General features: G+C 40.4%; 4 protein-coding genes across 5 annotated transcripts in view; 1 reads left to right on the top strand and 3 right to left on the bottom strand.

The window, feature by feature from the left end:
- The window catches only part of LOC129766631 (transmembrane protein 132C), a 110944-nt gene extending 108195 nt beyond the window's left edge, over positions 1-2749 (bottom strand). For both annotated transcript variants that reach the window (XM_055767207.1, XM_055767211.1), the window contains exon 1: positions 1186-2749. In XM_055767207.1, the coding sequence (XP_055623182.1) occupies positions 1186-1219 (34 nt within the window). In that variant the 5' untranslated portion in view covers positions 1220-2749. The remainder of the gene's footprint in view (positions 1-1185) is intronic.
- Positions 2750-6396: 3647 nt separating this feature from the next.
- On the bottom strand, positions 6397-9342 carry LOC129771741 (zinc finger protein 345-like). The gene is made up of 3 exons (XM_055775741.1): positions 9061-9342; positions 7089-9007; positions 6397-7030 (listed from the first exon to the last, which is right to left on the bottom strand). The coding sequence occupies exons 1-3, from the start codon at positions 9069-9071 to the stop codon at positions 6465-6467; spliced, it is 2496 nt and encodes an 831-aa protein (XP_055631716.1). The 5' UTR covers positions 9072-9342; the 3' UTR covers positions 6397-6464.
- Positions 9343-15201: 5859 nt separating this feature from the next.
- LOC129775169 (spindle assembly abnormal protein 6 homolog) lies at positions 15202-16974 on the top strand. The gene is made up of 4 exons (XM_055779550.1): positions 15202-15451; positions 15513-16129; positions 16189-16739; positions 16802-16974. Exons 1-4 carry the CDS (start codon positions 15293-15295, stop codon positions 16909-16911), a joined length of 1437 nt encoding a protein of 478 aa, XP_055635525.1. The 5' UTR covers positions 15202-15292; the 3' UTR covers positions 16912-16974.
- LOC129775173 (coiled-coil domain-containing protein 12) lies at positions 16716-17599 on the bottom strand. Its single transcript, XM_055779557.1, has 2 exons — positions 17378-17599; positions 16716-17319 (listed from the first exon to the last, which is right to left on the bottom strand). Exons 1-2 carry the CDS (start codon positions 17503-17505, stop codon positions 16977-16979), a joined length of 471 nt encoding a protein of 156 aa, XP_055635532.1. The 5' UTR covers positions 17506-17599; the 3' UTR covers positions 16716-16976.
- Positions 17600-20378: the final 2779 nt, after the last annotated feature.

Genomic DNA, 20378 nt, shown 5'->3' with positions numbered 1-20378 from the left:
CAACTGATAGGAAATATTTCTACGCGTCTATCACAATTAATAAAATTTTATTTTTCATGAGATGAACAATTGAATAACTGTAAAATGTCAAGCGTTATTTAAACGCCCTAACTGCCATGTTCTGATTGGCCGGATTTACGGTTTCTCCAACACAGACTTCAAAATAAATGTGCCTGGGGAGTCCACTTTGCAAATACATGCAAGCTGCGAGTACTTCTGTATTCGCTTGTCTTCGTGCAGACCGGAATATGTTTCCCTAAAACGTACTTCTAAACTGAGAAGCCTGGGAAAATTATCATTTCAGATATTAGAAGTAAACATGAGAGATGCAATAATTTCAGAGGGAAATGTAAAATTTACAATTCTTCTTTTTCCTTCTTTTACTTGTAACGAAGAACATTATCTATTACAATGCATAAATTGATCTTATATGGCAGCTGATCAAACTTTTTACTTACAGAGCAAATATGTCGAATACAATTAAATTCGAAAATTGTTTCATTCAATCGATAATTTAATCAATACAATACAAATGCTTACTAAGACAACGGTAGTCCCACGTCAACCTTGCGGTTATATCATAGATATAACCCACCCATTTTTTGTCCGACACTGTAGAATGTATGGAGATAGAACTGCGAACTAAATATCCGGCTTATTCGAAGCATTATTTACTGCTTCGTTCATCGGTACTCTAAAGCCTGTTCTAGTCAACTCAAATATGAAACGTCATTTGGCATACAGGTTCAATGCACAATAGTAAGACAGAAATGTGAAGAACACAAAACTTTTATTCAAAACAACGGCTGAGCGCAGCAGTTTCATAAAGGATTTCCTCCTTCATTCAGGCAAACATTCGTATTGCATAACAAACCACTGTTTGATACGTGCGGAAATAGAAGTGATGTTTTGCATCTTCCCCTTTGCATTCATCGCTTGTTCTCAGCAGGAAAACATCAACTTGAACTAAAAGGCCCCTCCAAGGGACTAGGGAGGATCTTCACTTGCAACGATGATGATTTTTCACAACCCGTTGCGCTTATTTCTTATTAATATAATAACGACTTCTCGGAAGTAATTATCCTCTCAGGACCGCTCTCGATGTGATAACTTTCAAACTGTTTATGATCATATGAATGGAATGCGTTATCTTGTAACAAGCAAGGTTTCTGTTAAAATATTTACCGATAATTAGCAGCAGCGTAATCCGGAAATCCATGTTTTGCTCTCGAATGGATGTAATTTCTCACGTTCGAATGTTGGTTTCTCGCCACTCTCGCTCTTTCGCTGGGTGTCTTTTGGATGCGGCTCTCCTTATGCTGTCTCTTCCGGTTAGATGGTTCCTGTTACTGTTGGCGAAGTCGTTCCCAACACGGTCCAGAAGCAGCCATATAAACGTCAGAAGACGAATGATGTTTCTAAGATGAGGAGCGAAAGGAAACACCCCACGAAAGAAAAGGTAATTTTCTCTCTTTCGGTGGAAATGTATTTTTGATGAGAAGCAGATTGTTTTTATCGATTTTTTTTTCGCTGCTTTGCTTCTCACTTTGCTCTCGCTCTCGTTTCGTTTGGTTCCGCTCGTTTTCGGCACGCTTGGGATACAAGGTACTAGAATATACACACTGCACACACCGTCGGAGTGAGATCTGCTGCGGAATTTTGCTCGATGGATTCTGCTATTAGTTGTTGCACTTCATACACCTCGATGAGAAAGTTTAATTGATAGAACCATCAGAGCCTAATCGCTCCAAGCTGGAAACACTCATCAGAAGATGGCTATGACAGGCATTGGATGCCCAGCCCATGTTTTTGAAGTTTTCTATTACCCTCCTGGATGTTAGGAAACATGTTCTGTTACCAGAATACCACCCCACCCACACGAACTTTGTCGCGTGTCGAGCACGCGCTTGCTTCCGATCTGCTATGCCTACGTTTTCTCTAATTTAATTTTTCTCCGAAAGATCCACTGAACTTTTGCCTTCAATTGAACTAACAACAAACTCCATATTTTTGGTGACTCCCAGCGTTTTCATCCTGACACTCTGTTACTACGAACGTACACGACAGCGGTAGCGACTGCGAACCATTTCTCCTCTTCACCTCACACCTAAGCGAACACGAACCAGTGCAGCCTCTTTCTGTTTTCGGTCAGAAGTATACGGATAAACTTCACTTTTTCTGCCCTTCTATTTCATTTCCTGCCTCGCGTACCTTTGCTCTTCTGATTGCTCTGCTCACCTTCTCACCCATAAACTGGAAATTATTTCACTCTCTTCCAAACATCTGAATCTTTAATCACTTTATTAACAACGGCAGCATCGCGTTCCGTACCTTCAGCCTTTGCGAACCTACACACGAGATGATATTATTACATACAGGCAGGATAAGAACCGTTATCCGTTTCATCCAAAACCCGCAAGGCGACACTTTTTCTTCGGCGATTTTTTTTCCACACTGCTCGGGTGTCACTCACACGCACGTTCCTTCCGCTTTCAATGCTGGTGATCTGGAGAAATAATCATGGCAAACGAGACAGAAGGGACACAAGAGAAAACTGGGTGCAGAGTGTGGGGTATTATGTTATTATGCTGCCACCCTCTCGAAAGTGACACTCTTTTACTGTCCTCCCACTGCTGCGCTCTGATATTTTTTGCTGATTTCTGAGAGTATGTAACGCACGCGGGCCGCAAAACAGCAGCACTTCTATTAACGACGACGTTCCCAACTCGACTGAGAACAGGAATTTCTGCGCTCCTTGCTTCAGCATTCGAATGGATGTAAATAGCCTCCTCGCAGCCAACTGACAGCATGCTCATATGGATGCAAAGTGCAGAGCTCGACGGATGAACTCTGCTTAGGAAGAGAGAATATGCGAGAATAACAGAACGTACACATCGATACACGGATGGATTTGTGGTCGTGAGCTTCGCGCAGTTGACATAACATAAATTTCTATGCTTATAATGCACAATCATATGTCACCGCCGAATTGGAAAAGACAATAAATCCTGAAACATGTATGATAGGACATAGTTTTTACGCTGCAACCACGTTCCGTAGAATTGGCGCAATATTCAAGTAGTTCATCATGCTACAATTCAGAAGAGTTATTGTATCATTCGCATACTCGTGGACCCACCGTCCTCCCACTGGCAGCATCATCCACTGTGGCACACTTTACCAATTCAGTGCTCACATAGCGTATGTGATCGATACCTTTGCGTGACTGAAAGAGAATGAGAGAGAATGACCATAACTCAATGTGAGCATACTTCTAGCATACGACTTACACTGGGAGAGGCTGCTCATAACTGTGCATCTTGTGTTGCATGATTTCGTCAATTGGCAGTGTTAATAATGAACAAATTCATGTGAAACATACCTTGCTTCAGGAAACTAATGTTATGATATGCATCGAAGATTGTAAATGTTCTTCAGGTGTGCCAAATGAAGGTAACTTCGTCCCGCCAAAAATCATTTTGACGTGGGACTACGTCTAACCGGAGTAATGAAAACGTCTACGTCTACTACGTCTACGTCTAACCGGGGTAAAATGAAAACATAAACATAGAACATGCATGAAAAAATGAAAGATTCCGAATACTCATAACTCGATCATTTCTTATTGGATCGGAAGAATGTTTGCATCGGTTGATACGGAATACCAAAGAAGGACTAGGTTCTATCGTTCAATCGCGTAGGTGCTAAGGACGACCAACAAATCTTGCGACCGTGGGTCTCCTACAGATTTTGGTTCAACGGAATAGCGACATCGATGATGGTGGCGTGTCGGTCGCTCTTGCCGCATACCATAATATCTGGACGGTTGTGGTGGATCGAGAGGTCGGTCAGAACAGTGCGATCCCAGTACAGCTTGGAACGGTCATTTTCCAGGGCAGGTATAGTGATGTCTAAATTTTTCATTTATTCGATTATCGCTTAATCGTTGGGACATTTTTCAATATTCGATTCATTCGAATAATTCTCTTTCAATTTTCGATTAATCGAACGAATGTTTATTTCTCGAAATAATCACGTAACACGTTGTCATTCTGGTCGCCTGATGTTAGATGTTGGATAAAAAAAATTATATAGCCTAAAAATGCATTAACCTTGAGAAAGATTCCTTCTTTCATTAATCGCGATAACAGTGATTATTATTCGATGTATTCATATTTTGATTTCAAATTATTCGATACAAAATTAATCGATTATAACTTCAGATATTCGATTAATTGAATTAATTGAGCGATTAACCGACATCTCTAGGCAGGTACCGGTTGGTTGGTATGTTGTCTTCCAACAGATCACATTGGAACGCCAGTTGTCGATGGACAATGCGGGCCACGTTATTGTGTCGCTCGGTGTAGACTGCGTTGGCCAAAACGGACAGCCTTCCATAATGTTTTCACCTGGTTGATGGTACATCAGGTAAATGTCATCAACTTCATGCCAGACATACCGCCTGCAGTTTCTTGTAGGCATTATCCTGTCCTGGATGGCTATCATGTCGGTTTCTACTACTGAAGAGAGTTCACCACGCGTTAGCCACAGATTAGATGCGGCCTTGGCAACGCGTGGCCGGTCCAGTTGATGGGGATTGGCAGTGTACCCACGAGCGTTCGCGGGATAATCGGAGACCGCCTGAAGCCGAGCCGTGACTGCCTGCTGAGAACATGGCGAAAATGTCCCGAGTACCCGGTCAACTTAATCGTTAGACTGACGATGCCCGTGTTGCCAGAACTGGGCATGCCACACAGGCACCATGCAATGCCTTCTGCTCCCAGCTGCAATCTTCTTCACCATTGTCTGCAGATTGCAGTTGAGTTGGTACTCCGCTTGCGCCATGTGCAGAGCGCTGTATCCTTGGCGCAGACAGCCCGGTATAGTGCGTTTTGATTGGCACGTTCTACGAAGTACTCGCGCAGTTGTCGTACGTGGCCAACACACAGTGCAGATATGTCAACGATTCAAAGTCCCTCTTCTTTGTGTGGTAGTGATTCTCTCTCCAATGTCAATTGGGGATGGTGTAATATTACTCGAGAACGACGCGCAGCACCAAGTGAAGTCGTGCGTATGTTTTCTTTCCGCTTTGCCGTTAGCTTGGCTAGCAGTAACGAATGGTAAACACATGTTGTGCTTCGAGAAACATGTGTATTTTCACTATTTATTCCTTTTTACTTTTGCAGCTCGAAGGAGATATCTTTCTCTGTCTTTTGAAGAATGAGTCTGACCACGCCTAGGAATAATCTTAGCATAATCATTTACATAGGAAACTTCACGTTGAATAAAACCAATGAGCGGGACTTTTGTCCCAAACCATCTTACTTACCGTACTTATTGAATCCGAAAACACCACATGGCAACCGTGACAGGACACGAACCTGCAATCTTCGGGTACTATCGGCCTCTTTGAATGCTTTCCTTGTCCTCCTCTCAAGGTCTTCTAGGTCAGTTTTGCTCCACTTGACTATTCCAAAACTGAAGGTCAGCAGGGGAACTGCGAATTTGTTGATTGCGCGTATTCTGTTGGAAAGTCCTTGTGACACAGTTCACTCGACTAAAGAGCTTGTCTCACAGCTCCGTCTTGATATCGGAGTGACGAATCCTGATGAGCTGTCAGAATCCAAGATATTTACCCCATACCTTATCTTATAGCCATGTCCGTTTCTTTTGAGTTCCCTACCGAGGGAGTTCAGTGCCAGACAAAACCAAAGTGGGCTGAAAGAGTCGCCTTGGAATATTCCCCTCATTATTTTCAGCGTTCTAGACTGCAACACATTTGCCCCATCACTGAGTCGTGCTTCACTGCCTCATCACATGCTGCAGAAATCTAACGACAACGGGATCAGTTTTACAGATCTCCAATACATGGACGAGAAACGAGTGAGGTATGAAGTCATAAGCCTTCCGATAGTCGATATGGGCCATACTGAGGTTCCCCTGATTATATACCACTTGTCCGACTATGACTGCGTCGATGATGGGCTGGTCTTTGCAGCCATGCGTATTTTTCTTACATACTTAATATTTTGTACAGACTCGATAGCACCTTACAAGTGTGAAATATGCGGAGAAAAGATCCTCAAACATTGTTTCACAGTAATGTTCGAGTGGTGGGAAACGACATTTTGATCTGCTCGAATTGTATGATTAATTAATGGTTTATGAACTACATGTAAATACTACACGAAATTTTGGAAGAAAATTTTGATATGCATCGAAGATTGTAAATGTTGAGTTGTGCCAAATGAACGTGTCGTTTGTCTCTTTTTTATGACTTATTGCAAATTAATAGAAGTGAACAAATTAACAAGTAAAACGAAGAAACATCTTCAGTACATCAAAATTAAAACTTGGCTTTCTCAAGTCAAACAAAACTCATTCAGTAGTCATATACCCTATAATTCCGTATCAAACACATAAACACAATGCCGGTCAGACCACACAACCATTCGAATTTATCACTGCTGCCCTAATCTGGCCTCGATCGATGTCTCCAAATCCAGACTACCAGCTGAACCGTCCTCTTGATTCTGCATAATTGTCTGCGGAATCAACAATTTCGTATCTAGTACGTAAAGAGGCGTTCCATCCTCGAGAGTAGCCGAAGCACTCTCATGAAGTGCGCCTGCTGCGGCGATTCCAAAACTAGCGAAGGAAATTTGCTGTGATGCTTGGTTCTGGATGGCATTAGGCACTTGTGTAGCTAGCAAACTGTGGGACTCTACAGAAACTGGAATTGATGCTGCTTCCAGACTGAGCATGGCTCCAGATTCGCACGACTGCTTCTGTCCATTCTGGCTAGGCTGCTGCTGCTGTTGGACGAAAGCAATTGCTGGAATCGTCGCAATGGACGTGACCATGGATTTAGCATCGAGCTGAAGAACGGTTGTGTTCGAAGCGCGATTCGTTTCTCCGAACAAGAACAGTTTACTTTTGGCCTTGTAGTGAGAACGTTTGTGACGGTTCATCGTCGAGCTGTGGTAGAAGGTCTGCTCACACAACTCACACTTATATGGCTTCTCACCTGCGAATATGTGAATGGTATAATAAAAATGCATAAACAATTAGAAAACCCAAATTACCTGAATGAATTCGTTTATGCACCTTCAGCGCTCCAGCTTGCGAGAAACTTTTCCCGCAAAGATCACACTGAAAGGGAACGGCGTCATTGCTATGTAACCGCTGATGGCGACGTAGGTTCGAAAGCTGTTTGAAGACCCTCCCACAAACCTCGCACTTGATTGAATTTGGATTACGATGGTAGTTTTCATGTTCCGCCAGTTGGATTGCGTCTTTGAACCGCAAGTCACAAAATTCACATTGCGTTTCCTCGATTGTCGTCGGGTGGACGCTAGTGATATGCCCTGAAAGTTCTCGGAAACAGCTGAAAACCTTCGGACAGAATCGACACTTGCTCTCCATACTGATATCCGGTGCAGTACACTGTAGACTATGCTCCTTTAGCAACGGTTTAATCCTGAATGATTTGAAACAGATTTCGCATGTGAATGGACGTTCGCCGCTATGAATCCTTCGGTGCTCGATAAGTCTTATTGTTTCTTTGAAACCTCTTCCGCATATTTCACACTTGTAAGGTGCATTCCTGGAATGTGTTCTCTCGTGCTGAAGCAAGCAGGATGATTTGCTGAATATTTTCCCACACACCTTACAGATATATTGAACTTTCCCTGTGTGAATGTTTTCATGTCTCCGAAGAGTACTCAGCAGAGAGTACGAATTTCCACAATAGCCACACTCGTATCGTTTCATTCCATCTACGATAATGATCTTAGCAGAGATCCTTTCACTTTCAATCTTTGCAACCGCTACTTCATCTGCTTCCTTTTCCTGAACATGAGTTCTCTCGTGGGCCTGGCAGGCAACAACCGAAATGAATCTTTCACTGCAATAGACACATTTGATAGGCTTCTCGGGTTCCTCGTGCGAGGCCAAGTGTTTGTTCAACAAACGAACAGATGTAATAACTACCGGCTGTTCGCACTTCCTACACGTGTACGGCAATTTGTCCACGTGAATACTAAGATGCTCAATGAGGGCATCCTTCGACTCAAAAGGTTTCATCGCACAGAGATAGCACTTGTTTCGTCGATTTAGGAAAGATTCATCGTCGGTAATCTTCATTTCATGGTTTCGCTCGTGACGTTCCAGATTAAATTTGGCTGCGAATCGTTTGTTACAATACCGGCAAACAAAGCGCCGATTGGCATTCCTGATCGAATCGTTTTCCACGTCTTCCTTGTGCAATTTTCTTTGATGCGCGGTTCTGTGTATTCGTGAAGAAAATCTCGCTTCGCAATAATAGCATTTGTGAGGTTTGGTTCGGTCGTGCATCGCGAAATGTTTATTTAGTGAGCAAACGCTTTTCAGCTTACCCGAGGCACATTTATCACATTCGAACGGCAACATGTCCGTATGCTTCCTTCGCAAATGACCCTTAAGTTCGTGCTTCGTATGAAACTTTATATCACAAATGTTACAATTAGGATCCTGCCGTTGTTGTTTCTCATCATCGCTATCATCGCAGTCATCATCGTTCGCGTTATCGGAGTCAGAATTGTCGCATCTCTTGTCCTCGGGGACCTTCCTGAGGTTTCTGTTTCTCTCTGCGCTTGCATGCTTAGCTTTCCTTATTCGCACAGCCAATGGTACATCATCGTCATCCTCCTCGCTCTTAACTTCTGATTTCTCTTCGACTATTCGTTTCAAATCATCGGTAGCAGCCAAACGCGGTTCATCAGTATTCACAACCTTAGTTTCAAGCTCTTTATTGTCGTCATTCTGTTCGTCTTCCGGTTCACTTTTTATCTCAACCGCTAGTGTGAGGTACTCGTCGTTGGATACATCCACTGTCATCGAAATAGGCACGGCACTGTTTTCCGGCAGTAGCTTATCCACCGGAGGGTTCTCCTCATTGTCGCTTTCATTCTCTCGCTTAACGATATAGATCTCTTCGATGGCATTACTCGCCGAAATAAACTGTCTGCAAGTGATTGAAAAAATATTATCACTCCTTTATGAGGCGTATATTTATACCTTAAAAGCATGTTCCCGTTGGATATAGCGTTGAAAAGATATTTGAAGAAAGGAAACCTTATAAATAGCACTCCATCTTTATTGTCCAAAATCTGCTCGAGTAAAACAGTTTAGTTGGTATTTTGCCAACTGAATCTTACTTTCACGTTTTTTAACTTGTTTTGCTTTTAGTTTACATACAAAATAATTCTTATCGGTAGAATATCTTGAATCGAAATTCAATCTAATTTTCATGAGCGATGAAAAATGTTTCCGAAATTCTATAAACAACACTATCTACTTTGACAGTTTAATAACTTGTGCGCTATGTTAGCGCATAAATACACTCAAAACTTAATTTAGTATAGATTTGGTAGAGTAAACGTTTCTTCGTACATACACCCAGAAAATGGGTTACGAAAAAAAGGCTGCTAAATCTTTGTAATGCAAACATATTTTCTGTAAATGTTACCAACTGTATGTAAAATTTATAAGCTTCCAGCGTTTTTTTGACACAGAACTATGTCTTTGATTTCTATATAGGTGGGTCACTCTACGAAAAATGTAACGATTTATGAGGAGTTTTCAAACCCATATCACTCAAAATCGTTATTGCGACATTTGTTTTGTTATATACCACTCTCCTCCCCGACGCAACGAGCAACCTTCTTGCCTTAATCCGAGCGTAAGCTCACAGTGTGATTTGATGCATAGAATGAATTATTCTCCATTTACCGATAATAGGCATTTGCACCCGTGGCCGAGTTGTTAATGTCTCACATTATCATGCCGAGTGTTCGGGTTCGATTCACGTTCTGGCCGAGAGATTTTTCGTCAAAGAAATTTCCTTCGACTTGCACTGTGGTCACGCGTATTCTAGAGCTCTCCCCTCGGAATACATTCAAGGCGTGTTATTTGGCTTAAGAAATCTCAACTAAGTATTAATAAATGACGCTAATTAATACATACTTTGAGACGGCAAAAGTTCCACAGGGAACGTTAACGCCATTCAAGTAAGGCATTCATCAGCTATTGTATTGTATGTTGCCCAATTGATTCGTGCTCAATTGACGTTTCTATAGTGTAGGTCTTACTACTACTAATTTATGTAATTATGGTACCGGATTCTACCACGTTATCTTATCTAACCCGTTTAAAGGATACAAATTCATACAGGAAACGGTTTATTTCAGGGCTTTCAATGGATGTATCAACAGAGAAAAGTAACAGATTTTAAACAATGAATAAACTCTATTCAAATGCAATTACAACACACAATCACAGTCCTATGTCAAGATCCCGTCCCTACCCCTTGGCCCAGACCCAACAACTTTTTGAAAAGTTCAACGTTTTATTATGAGGGAAGAGAAGTCAAAGATTTTTCAAAATGCTGTCCATCGCTAACTACAACCTTCTCCAATCTTTCTGACAGCATACGGATTCCACGCTGAAAGAAGAACTGGTCTTTAGAGGCAATCCAGTCATGGACCAATTTTTTGGTATCTTCATAGGAGGAAAATCGTTGCTCAGCCAGGCCATGTTTCATCGACCGGAACAAATGGTAATCTGAGGGAGCGATGTCTGGTGTCTAGTACAGTAATATTTCCCATGTGATGTTCTCCAGATAGTTTTTGACACCTACTGCAACATGCGGCCGAGCGTTGCCATGTTGCAGAATCCCATTGTTGTGTCTATCGGCGTATTGCGACCTCTTGTGCTTCATGGCTCGACTCAAATGCATCAATTGTTGTCGGTGACGCTCTCCTGTGATAGTTTAATTTGGTTTGAGTAGCTCATAATAAATGACTCCGAGCTGATCCCACCATTATGCTGATACACAGCATAAGCTTGGAACCATGAATATTCGGTTTTGCGGTTGATGTTGATGGCTGGCCGGACTTAACCCAAGCTTTTTTACGCTTAGGATTATCGTACCGTATCCACTTTTCGTCACCAGCCACGATTCGGTGACTGGTGAAAAGCGCCTTTCAATGTCTCTCGGCTTCAACTCATATGGGACCCAATTGCATTGTTCTTGAATCAAGCTTGAGTAGCTTTAAACGATGTGAAATTGCTTGTTGTGTTACTCCCAACATTTCTGCAAGTTCTTCTGAACCAAGGTGAAACCAAGCTCTGCATGTTGGTTCCGAGAGGGCGTGCTTACCGTAACTTTCCACAAGAATCCAATGTGTCTCAGCTGCTCTCTTCTTTTGTTTGCAGTAATGCAAAAGAATTCCCCGCAAAAACGGCTTCGTTGGAACGAAATTGGGAAATGGGAAAAATAGTTTTGTTTGTTTGTATTGTTTATATTGTTTATATTGTTTGTATTGTATTGTTTTGACTTTGAGGATTCAATACGCACTGATACTTGAAGCCTCAACCCTTATCTTTATAATAAAGCTGTGTTCAGTGTTGTCCGATGTGTATGTTTGAAATGGCAAACCAACTGAGTCAAACGATTGGGACTTATTTGTACACCCAATATGTCAGATACAATACACATCCCTGTAGTATTTTCCTAGGATCTTCGGATTAAACAGGAACGCAGTAGAACGCATCTGGTCACATTTCAGTTAGAACACGAATGAATCTTTTATTGACGAATCCCCTGTAGCTTACATATACGCATATAGACTACGATTCTCGAAGCTCGATACCAAGGTATATATACATAAGAGAGGTATTACATTTAGCAAGGTTACGATACTACAATCCCTACCATCACTTGATACACTTTACTATGCGGTATCGGTAACTTTGACGATGGTCGTTACTGGAACCCGCGAAGAAAATGTAAACATAACATTATTAAACTTATTGCCGAGCTGATAATTAAGTTGAGCAGCGCTAGTTTTTATCTTGGTTTGTTCACAAAAGACGGTCGGATAAACTCAGATTCAGGACATTCTTGGCATTCTTAAATATCAATTCAATTTATATTCTTTAATCAACATTGACACCTATTGGACAGCCAATCAATGATCCGTCCTCGTCTGCTGCGGGAGAATGCGAAGACATTACTTCAATAGTGAGGAGGCTGGATTCTTCGAGAAACAAAAACGAGTCCTGCCGAATCCTAATTCCACCGCTATGCTGTCAGATTTGGGTAAGAGCAACTTCATAAATAATTTGCCGACGATTGTGATCGGTGGTTCGATCAATTGGAAGGTTTCCCGGATTCATCAAGACGAAGGTTCCGTTTCCACTGACGCTGTGCTTTAACTCAAAGTTACAACGCGGCATAGAGCTAAACTATCACGCGCGATCAGTATGTCATAGCACTCGTTGAGCTCCAATTCATCGCTCAGCATCGAATCGCATCGCACCGCGTTTACTATGTCCTCGGCCTTATGAAGGGTTATACTGGCCGGTTTGACATTTTTTTTACTAATGTTATCGTGTATTATGTACGAATAATTCGTATTGCAAAAATTGACTAATCATTGGTAATATTTACCAAAAAATTCGTCGTATATACCAATTTTTCCTGTGAATATTTGACATTTCTTGACAGATAAAGTTTGGTTTGAATTTGGTACAAACACGTTTTTGTTTGTCACTTATTAATTATCAACATTGGCAAACAATGTCAAACATCGAACATGGAAAAAATCAACTGAAATATTTAAGGTAATCTAACCAACGAACAGACGAAAATATTTTATGCATCCAATAACTAAATACAGTGGAACCCCGATTATCCGTAGTGCGGATTATTCACCGCAGCGAGTTCCATAGTAAATCTATAGCCCTTTCCGGAGTTTGTCAGTGAGTGGTAGGCTCATGTTCTTCTGTTTTGGTCATGGATTTTAAATTGCCTGACCACTGGTGTACAAGATTTGTTGAATGGTTAAACATCTTTTTTCCGTGTTTGGACCTCATTTTCAGTCCTATTTAGCGTTATCCGCGATTTAAGTTAGTCGCGGTGAACTTGCCAAACTATTCTGCAGAAAATCGGGGTTCTATTGTATTTGTGTTTTGTGTGTTTTGTGTTTTGTGTCGAATATATTTGATCAGTACATGTTTATCAAATTTTATCTATCAAAAAGAGTCAAATATTTGGGTGCGACCGAACAGTGTATGAACGCCCTTACTCCGCGAGACCTAGATTTCTGGTCATTTAAACTTGTTTTAGAATGAACGAATCGTTCACGTGCAAAACTCTTTCTTACAAAATATTTTCGCTAAAGTCCTTCACGTTGAATTACGAAATCATGCGAATCTGACAAACTATTGTCTTCCAGTGGCGGCTTATTATTTAAGTATATTTCCAACAAAAAACAATCGATTATTGTAACAAATTCGTATTACTCACAAATGCGAGATCAAGTATATCTCGTACTCGATACAATTCAATATTAGAAAATTCAATAGAGTATAAATAGAAATTCGTAATTTTTTTTGTTATCCTGCAGCAATAGGCATCCAGCTTAAATGTTGCTTACATCGTTCCATCGACGTGAAGCTGAGCGAAAATTAGTATATCTTGTGTCACCCATCCAGATTGTCTTGATTGTCAGATGTGGACAGAGACAACTGTCAAAGTAACGCGAATTCGTATTTTTTCGCTCGGAAAGTCCTATCTTTTCTCGTTTCTTCGTAAGTGATCCCGTGCTTAGTTCTAATTGGTTGACGGAAAACCACCCAAAAATCTGTCTTCATCGTGAAGGATTGAAAAACTTGAAAGCTTTATTGCGATTTCCGCAATAACCCACGCAGGTGACATCCAAATTCAACCCTTATTGAACTGTCAGAGGCCAACATATCGCGTTGTTTACTGGCATTTTCCCTTTGTTTTGAATTTGGTTCCCCACTGACAGTTCTGCTCGAGATCCAAAGGGTCCCTTACACGATAAATGATAATGACATTACTTCATCAGAATGACAATAACAATGATCGTGTAAGGTTGACAAAATTGATATGAAGGGCAATAATGATGTAAATCCGGATTTTCTGATCTCGCTCCATCATTACTGTAATAGAGCAGGGACACTATCATTCGAGGTGTCTATGATACTGTGAGACATCTTGTGTCAAAATCTATGTTTGTGAGCCAATTTACTCTCTATTACTCTCTATCAGATTAGTGAATGAAAGTTATTATTTGCTGTTACTTGAATGCATAAAACACGTAGCACTGAACCTTACTTGATCAATTTTCTATAATTTTTCTGAAATGCCTACTAAAACTCATTAGTATAAAATAAAATTACCACCAGAATTAGTTTTAGCTCAAGATTTTTTCACCATTTACAGAAAACCTGTTGCTCTATTACATAGATCAACATATTTGATGCAAAAAAAAAAGATTTTCATTTATTCTTTTTGATTTTAAAAGTTTGTTTCTTCTACCTGAAAACCCGTTATCATTTTCGCTTCACAACGATGGAGCACGAAGCTTAAAATGGTAATTCAAGATAGCGACGGTGCAGTGTCGACATCTTTCGCCCAAATGAGTGGGTGAAGCATACGGGTGAGATACGGTGTCGACATGTACAAAGGTATTAAATGGTAATGAATCAAGCATAAGCTATTGAGATAACTATTGAAAGATACAGTTTTAAATTGTGAATAGATTAATAAAAAGAATTTCAAAATGATTTTCGAATGTTCATAACATATTGCTTTGAATCTTCTTCATCCATCACTGAAAGACATTATATCAACAGATCAAATTGTTGAAATCATAATTAGAAACCATTATTAGGAACAACTTTCGTTCTAGATTTTTTCATAGTTTGCAGAAAACCTTTCAAATTATTGATGTGGATATTTATTATTTGATACAATAAAATTGATTTTCATTGATAGTTTTTGTTTCGAAAATGTGTAGATTTCTCTTACGACTATGAAGGCTAGAATTGCTGCATTCCTCGAAGCAATGAAAATGATCGTGTAGGGTTGAAAAATAATGATGATGCCGAATGGAGTGTGTCTTGCTAGTATTGCCATTACTGATAATGTCGATGCTACTGATCGTGTAAGGGCCGCTTAACGATCTTAGCATCAATCATAGCGCCCGGCTGCAATAACCTTACTAGTCAATTCTGCTGATAAACAGGGTTCTACTGTAGTTGCAATGACAATATTCGATAATCATCACAACTGGCAACACTGCTTTTGTTTGACATCTCAAACATTTCCCAATTTCAAAACAAGCATTCAATGCGTAACTGTCAAAAAATTACACTCGGTCGAATTTGAACTTTCAATGTAAATAAAGCGGTTGAGCTTTCATTTCAATAATATTCTATGCAGATGGATACTTATTTCATAGATGCTCAACGCCGAAGGGGAGTGAAAGTACTCTTTCCGAGCCATCTGCTTTCCGTGAGTCAGGACAGCCACGGCATCCGGACTCAGCTGAAGTATAATGTCGTCGTGGAAAAGATGGATCTGCAGAACCTTATTGTAAGTTCTCAATTAAAAACCATATCCAATAGGATTGTATTTACCTGAACTAAAATTGCAGCAAATTCGTCTCACGGAAGCCAATGATCAATCGAAGATGTTTATAAGTACTATCGACAACAACAGCTATGAGAGGATACGTGCTGAACAGTCGCTTCACGTCACCTTCCAAGGATTTATCGATCATCTGACGAAGATCCTGGAGTGCTGCAAGAAAGAGGAACTTTACATGAGTTTAGTGAACGACGAAACCATCCGTCTGCTACAGTTCTACGAGAAAAGTTCTTTCAAAAATCTCACCCATTTGTTTTTACAAATTCAGCCGGCGTCGACCGAAACAGTCCTATTTCATATCAACCAATCACTGCAAACGCTCCATGATCAAACGGCGGGTTACGCGAGTCAATTGCAGAAATGCCAACTTGAAATCAATGCCAGAGATGAAACCATTCAAAGGTTACAAAGCGAAGTACGAACTCTGAACTCCAAACTCGTAGAACAAGAAAATATGATCTTCAACCGGAATACCGAGGAGATCAACCGTCTCCAGCAAACCATCAAACACATTAATGAGTCCAAAGAACTGGAAGAGAAACGCTTGAAGGCGATTATTTCAGGAATGCAAGAGAAGATTGATCAGCAAAACAAAGAACTTCTAGCCGGAACCGATAAAATAATGTGTGTCTTTAAATTTTCCATTGACTTATTGTTCGTTTAATCATGTTTATCAATTGCAGACAAGACTCGAAGCGTTACGAAGCACTGCGGGAGGAGAATCATAAGCTGAAGACCCATAACAGTTATCTACGAGAAGAAACGGACCGCCAAAAAGCGGAATTGCAGTCATGTCAGAACCGCGACGGAAGGCAAGAGAACGCCATATCGGATCTTCGCCGACAGATAATAGATTTGCAGAGCAAATTGAAAATCGCCGAGAAACAAAAGTCCGAACTCGAAGCAGAATTAGAGGCAGAGAAGAATATTTGCCAAACGAAGAAAAATGCCTTACAGTTAACGACGGACGAAATAGCGAATGCCAATGTTGTGATAAACAACTTGAACAAAGAGGTGATGAAACTGAGAAGTAAAGTTGAATTGCGTACTGAAATCGCCATGAGACAAGAAAAAGTTATTCAGGAGAAGGAAAAAGAGTATAACGAGCTTCAGGGAACGGTAAAGCAAATACATCAGGAACATCTCAAAAATCGATCAGCAAATGACGATTATGCACAAATGCTGCGAAAAATTAAGGAAACGTCCGACGTTATCGAGGAAAAATACAGAAAAAGTATCCCTCCTGCCAATATCCATTGTGATTTATTTGTTTTAACATTTATTGGTATCTTACAGAAATCAATGATCTCATTGTGAAGTTATCCCCTGCCCAGAATATGGAAACACCTATCATAAATACGTGTCTGACGAATCGTTATCTGAGACCACATAATCGGATCGAGTAAATACTCGTTTAATTGTACAAATAGTTAAATTGTGTTGAAAATATAGATTTTTATACAAAATAACATCACTCTTCATCATCTTTACCGGAAGTGATAGTCGCAGATGCGACATTTACCGCTTGAAGAATATCTTCTTGTCCCGATTTGAGACGGTCGAGAATCAGCTCGGCTATCGCTTTCTGGGTTCGTCGTTCAAGTTTCTCTAGCTTGCCGGATACGTCTCGCTTCAAGTCCCAATCTGGTTTCCTCGGGGCCAGGTTCGCTATGTCAATCTCTTCAATCACGATCGGCGCCTTCATCATTTCCAACTGGGAACTTATCTCCGACACCACATCGGTTGGTTTCACTTCCTCGATGGCGCATTCTTTAATTTCTTCACTTTCCGGTCGATAGTTGCGGAAGACAGGCCTACAAACCAAAACAAAAATCAAAAAGGCAACAAAATATACAAATTTGAGGAACTTACTTCGGAATTGTCTCAGTAGACTGACCATTATCTCCGCTATTGGATGCTTCTATTTTACGTTTCAGATTTTTCAGCCGCTCCTTGCGCTTCAAGGCTTCCTCTTCGAGTTTCCCCACTGAATCAGTCATGATATAGATTTACGAGAAGTATGAAATAAACTCGAGCACGATTTGGGAACTAATGACTCCCGATTTGTTTATACAGAAAACGAGCTTGAAGTTAGCCCCATAAATAATATTACACGCGGAATTAAAATTCAGGATTTCAGCAATCGCTTCACACCTATTTTTCACTTTCAGATGTCGCTGTTCTGAGGAATGCTAATATTTATTTTTTCAAGGCGTATTATTACAATTTTCCTTTGTTCGCCTAATTTGCTGGTTTGAATGCTTAAGAGGCAGTCACCTCTATTCCGGTACACGAACGGGTTTGAAATTAGCAAAATGATGCATTTTGTAACCCGTTCGACCTCGAATAAGCACTTTTATCAATCCGTTCGACTTCGAATTATTTCGAAATTTGTTTTTCATCAATGCAAGGATGCCAAATTCGCAGACTTGTTCGCAATTTTACTGATATTTAATTTTCGTCGCAAGCTCTATTCTGTTGCAGACTGCAGGGATATGGTATTTCTCTTCTTTATGGTTTGGTTCAGTTTCCTGCGCTAACAACCTCTTTTTTAGACATCACTTTGCGATTCGGTTAAAAAGGTAGCTGGCGGATATTTATACACATTAACATTTTCGTAGCAGACTTAAAAAAAACATCTGGCATCTCTGGAGACGATGACGTTTACTCTGGCAAAACCCAAAACCAAGGCGCTTATATCAATGTATAACAGGTGAAGCAACATCATCACTACAATAAGAAGGGGATTACGGTTTGTGGAGCGGGGGTTGTTTGTTTTGTTGCTAGGATACGCCATTTGTGCATTTTCACATGCGAGAGTAGTGGAAATGAGAATGACATTCTACAAAATCATCCCTTCTTTTTCACATAAATTCGCGAAAGCCGAACATAGGCCCTGATTCTCGAATGCACTTCACGGTGGAAACGACAATAACGGCACGCTATTGAACTACGTTTTACGAGTTAGTGAAGTGTCGAAGATAATGATGAGTTTTCAGGCAGAATGAGCACTTTTCAAATAAAAAATCATTAATAAAAATTATCTTCTTCGTATCAAACTGGTATTCAATGTGAGTGGAAAACTTTGTTTTCTTCATGTGGTATAATAATCTCATACAAAAATTTCATCTGAAGATAATTTGATATTATAATGATAAATTTAGTGGGAAACTAATCTCGCATCCAGATGTCGACACCGTACCGTTGTCATCGCGAATGCGTTTCATACCGTTTCCACCGTGAAGTGTATTCGTAGTGTATTCGAGAATCAGGCCCATAGTAGGCATCGTTCGAATAAGCGTCGGAGCAGTTTGTAGAGAGTCGCCGGAAGCGTTCTGATGCTGTTTGTAAACAATACCGACAGCAATTCCAATATGGCTGAAAGTGCATTTCATATGATTGTTTCACCTGGTATATATAGAGGCGCCTTGCCCAAAACGAAAACATATTTCTCAATGGTTTTCTTTAGCTGATAGTTCTAGATGTTTGCAGTGCAAACTTTTCCAGAGCGTGTTTTTGAAAAGCTTAACTTTTACAGTAAAACTTTTGAATATTTTACAAAAAGATCAAAAGGACTCGAAGGTATGTATATTTCCTATTCTCATATCGATTATTTGCGATGTGAAATACGAAATTTTCTTACATTTGAAAATGTAAAGTATTGCGTGATTTCGGTTGATTTTACAATATAGTTTTACTATCATTTTTCAGATGCCACAACCAACCGGAGATGTGGAAACCTTTGCCTTAAGGCTGAGATCTCTGAGCTGATGTCGCTTATCATCAACATGTTCTACCCGAACAAATATTCTTGCGTGAATTGAGCACTAACTCTTGGTATGCTCTCGACAAAATTCGTTATAAATCGCTCATCGAACCCTTAAAATTGGACAGCGAACAAGGAGCTGTTTATCAAGCTCATTTTTAGCAAGGAAGCTGCAACTCTGACTAACATCGATACTTGTATCGGAATGACCAAAACCGATCTGGTCAATAACCTTGGTACGATCGCCAAGACCGGAACGAAAGCATTAATGCAAGCTTTGCAAGCCGGAGCCAACATATGGAAGATTGCTAGAAACTGTTTCCATTTACAGCATACTATCTTTAAAGATTATTATAATTAAATTGACTATTTGATAGATGTAAGCGTTAATATTTTTTATTTTCTTTATTGTTTCTTCGCTTTTTTACTCTTCGGCTCATCTTCATAGACAGATATTGCCCTAGGTTGCATTTTAGAGTAGACTGGAACAATCCAATAAGGATTTTCTTCTACATACTTAGCATATTTGAGAAGTGTCTCACGAGGATCTTGATCATCTTCCACTCTCTTGTTCAGACCAAGATTTCTAATTACATACGACGTCAAGGTGCCTCCGGAACTGGTGACACGCCCCCTTTGTTCACTGGTAGTGGGAAAATTTGGATTTATTTAAAATCAATCGATCCTTCTCCATCTTCTTCCGATGAGAGCGAGACTTCTCCTGATATGTAGAGACGAATGAACTCTCAGAGTTTAAAGTCTCTCTAATTCAATACCTTCCTTCCTTCTCCTGATGGAACATTGAAAACGCGTGGGGAGTAATGACTTGGGCGGCTCCGATCACTTCCGCATCTTTTCCGGCGATAGACACGATCCACGCAGAGCTTGACTCCTCTCATACTTCGCTTCTCATCGCACAATCCACAGATAATTCCATTTCCACACCCAAGGAAAATCTGGTTCAACTTCGGATGCCAATGAGTTCGAATTACATCAGAATCAGTAAATGGAATAATCGTTCCGAAAGTGGCTTGCTTGTTTTGATTTCACAGTTGTATGACAGCTGCGATGAAAGTTCGAAAATCACCGCCCTTTAGGATTAGTGGC

Source organism: Toxorhynchites rutilus, chromosome 1, assembly GCF_029784135.1.
Source record: "Toxorhynchites rutilus septentrionalis strain SRP chromosome 1, ASM2978413v1, whole genome shotgun sequence".
NCBI lineage: Eukaryota > Metazoa > Arthropoda > Insecta > Diptera > Culicidae > Toxorhynchites > Toxorhynchites rutilus.
Note: the sequence above shows the minus strand (reverse complement) of the source record. Positions and strands in the feature narration are given on the sequence as shown.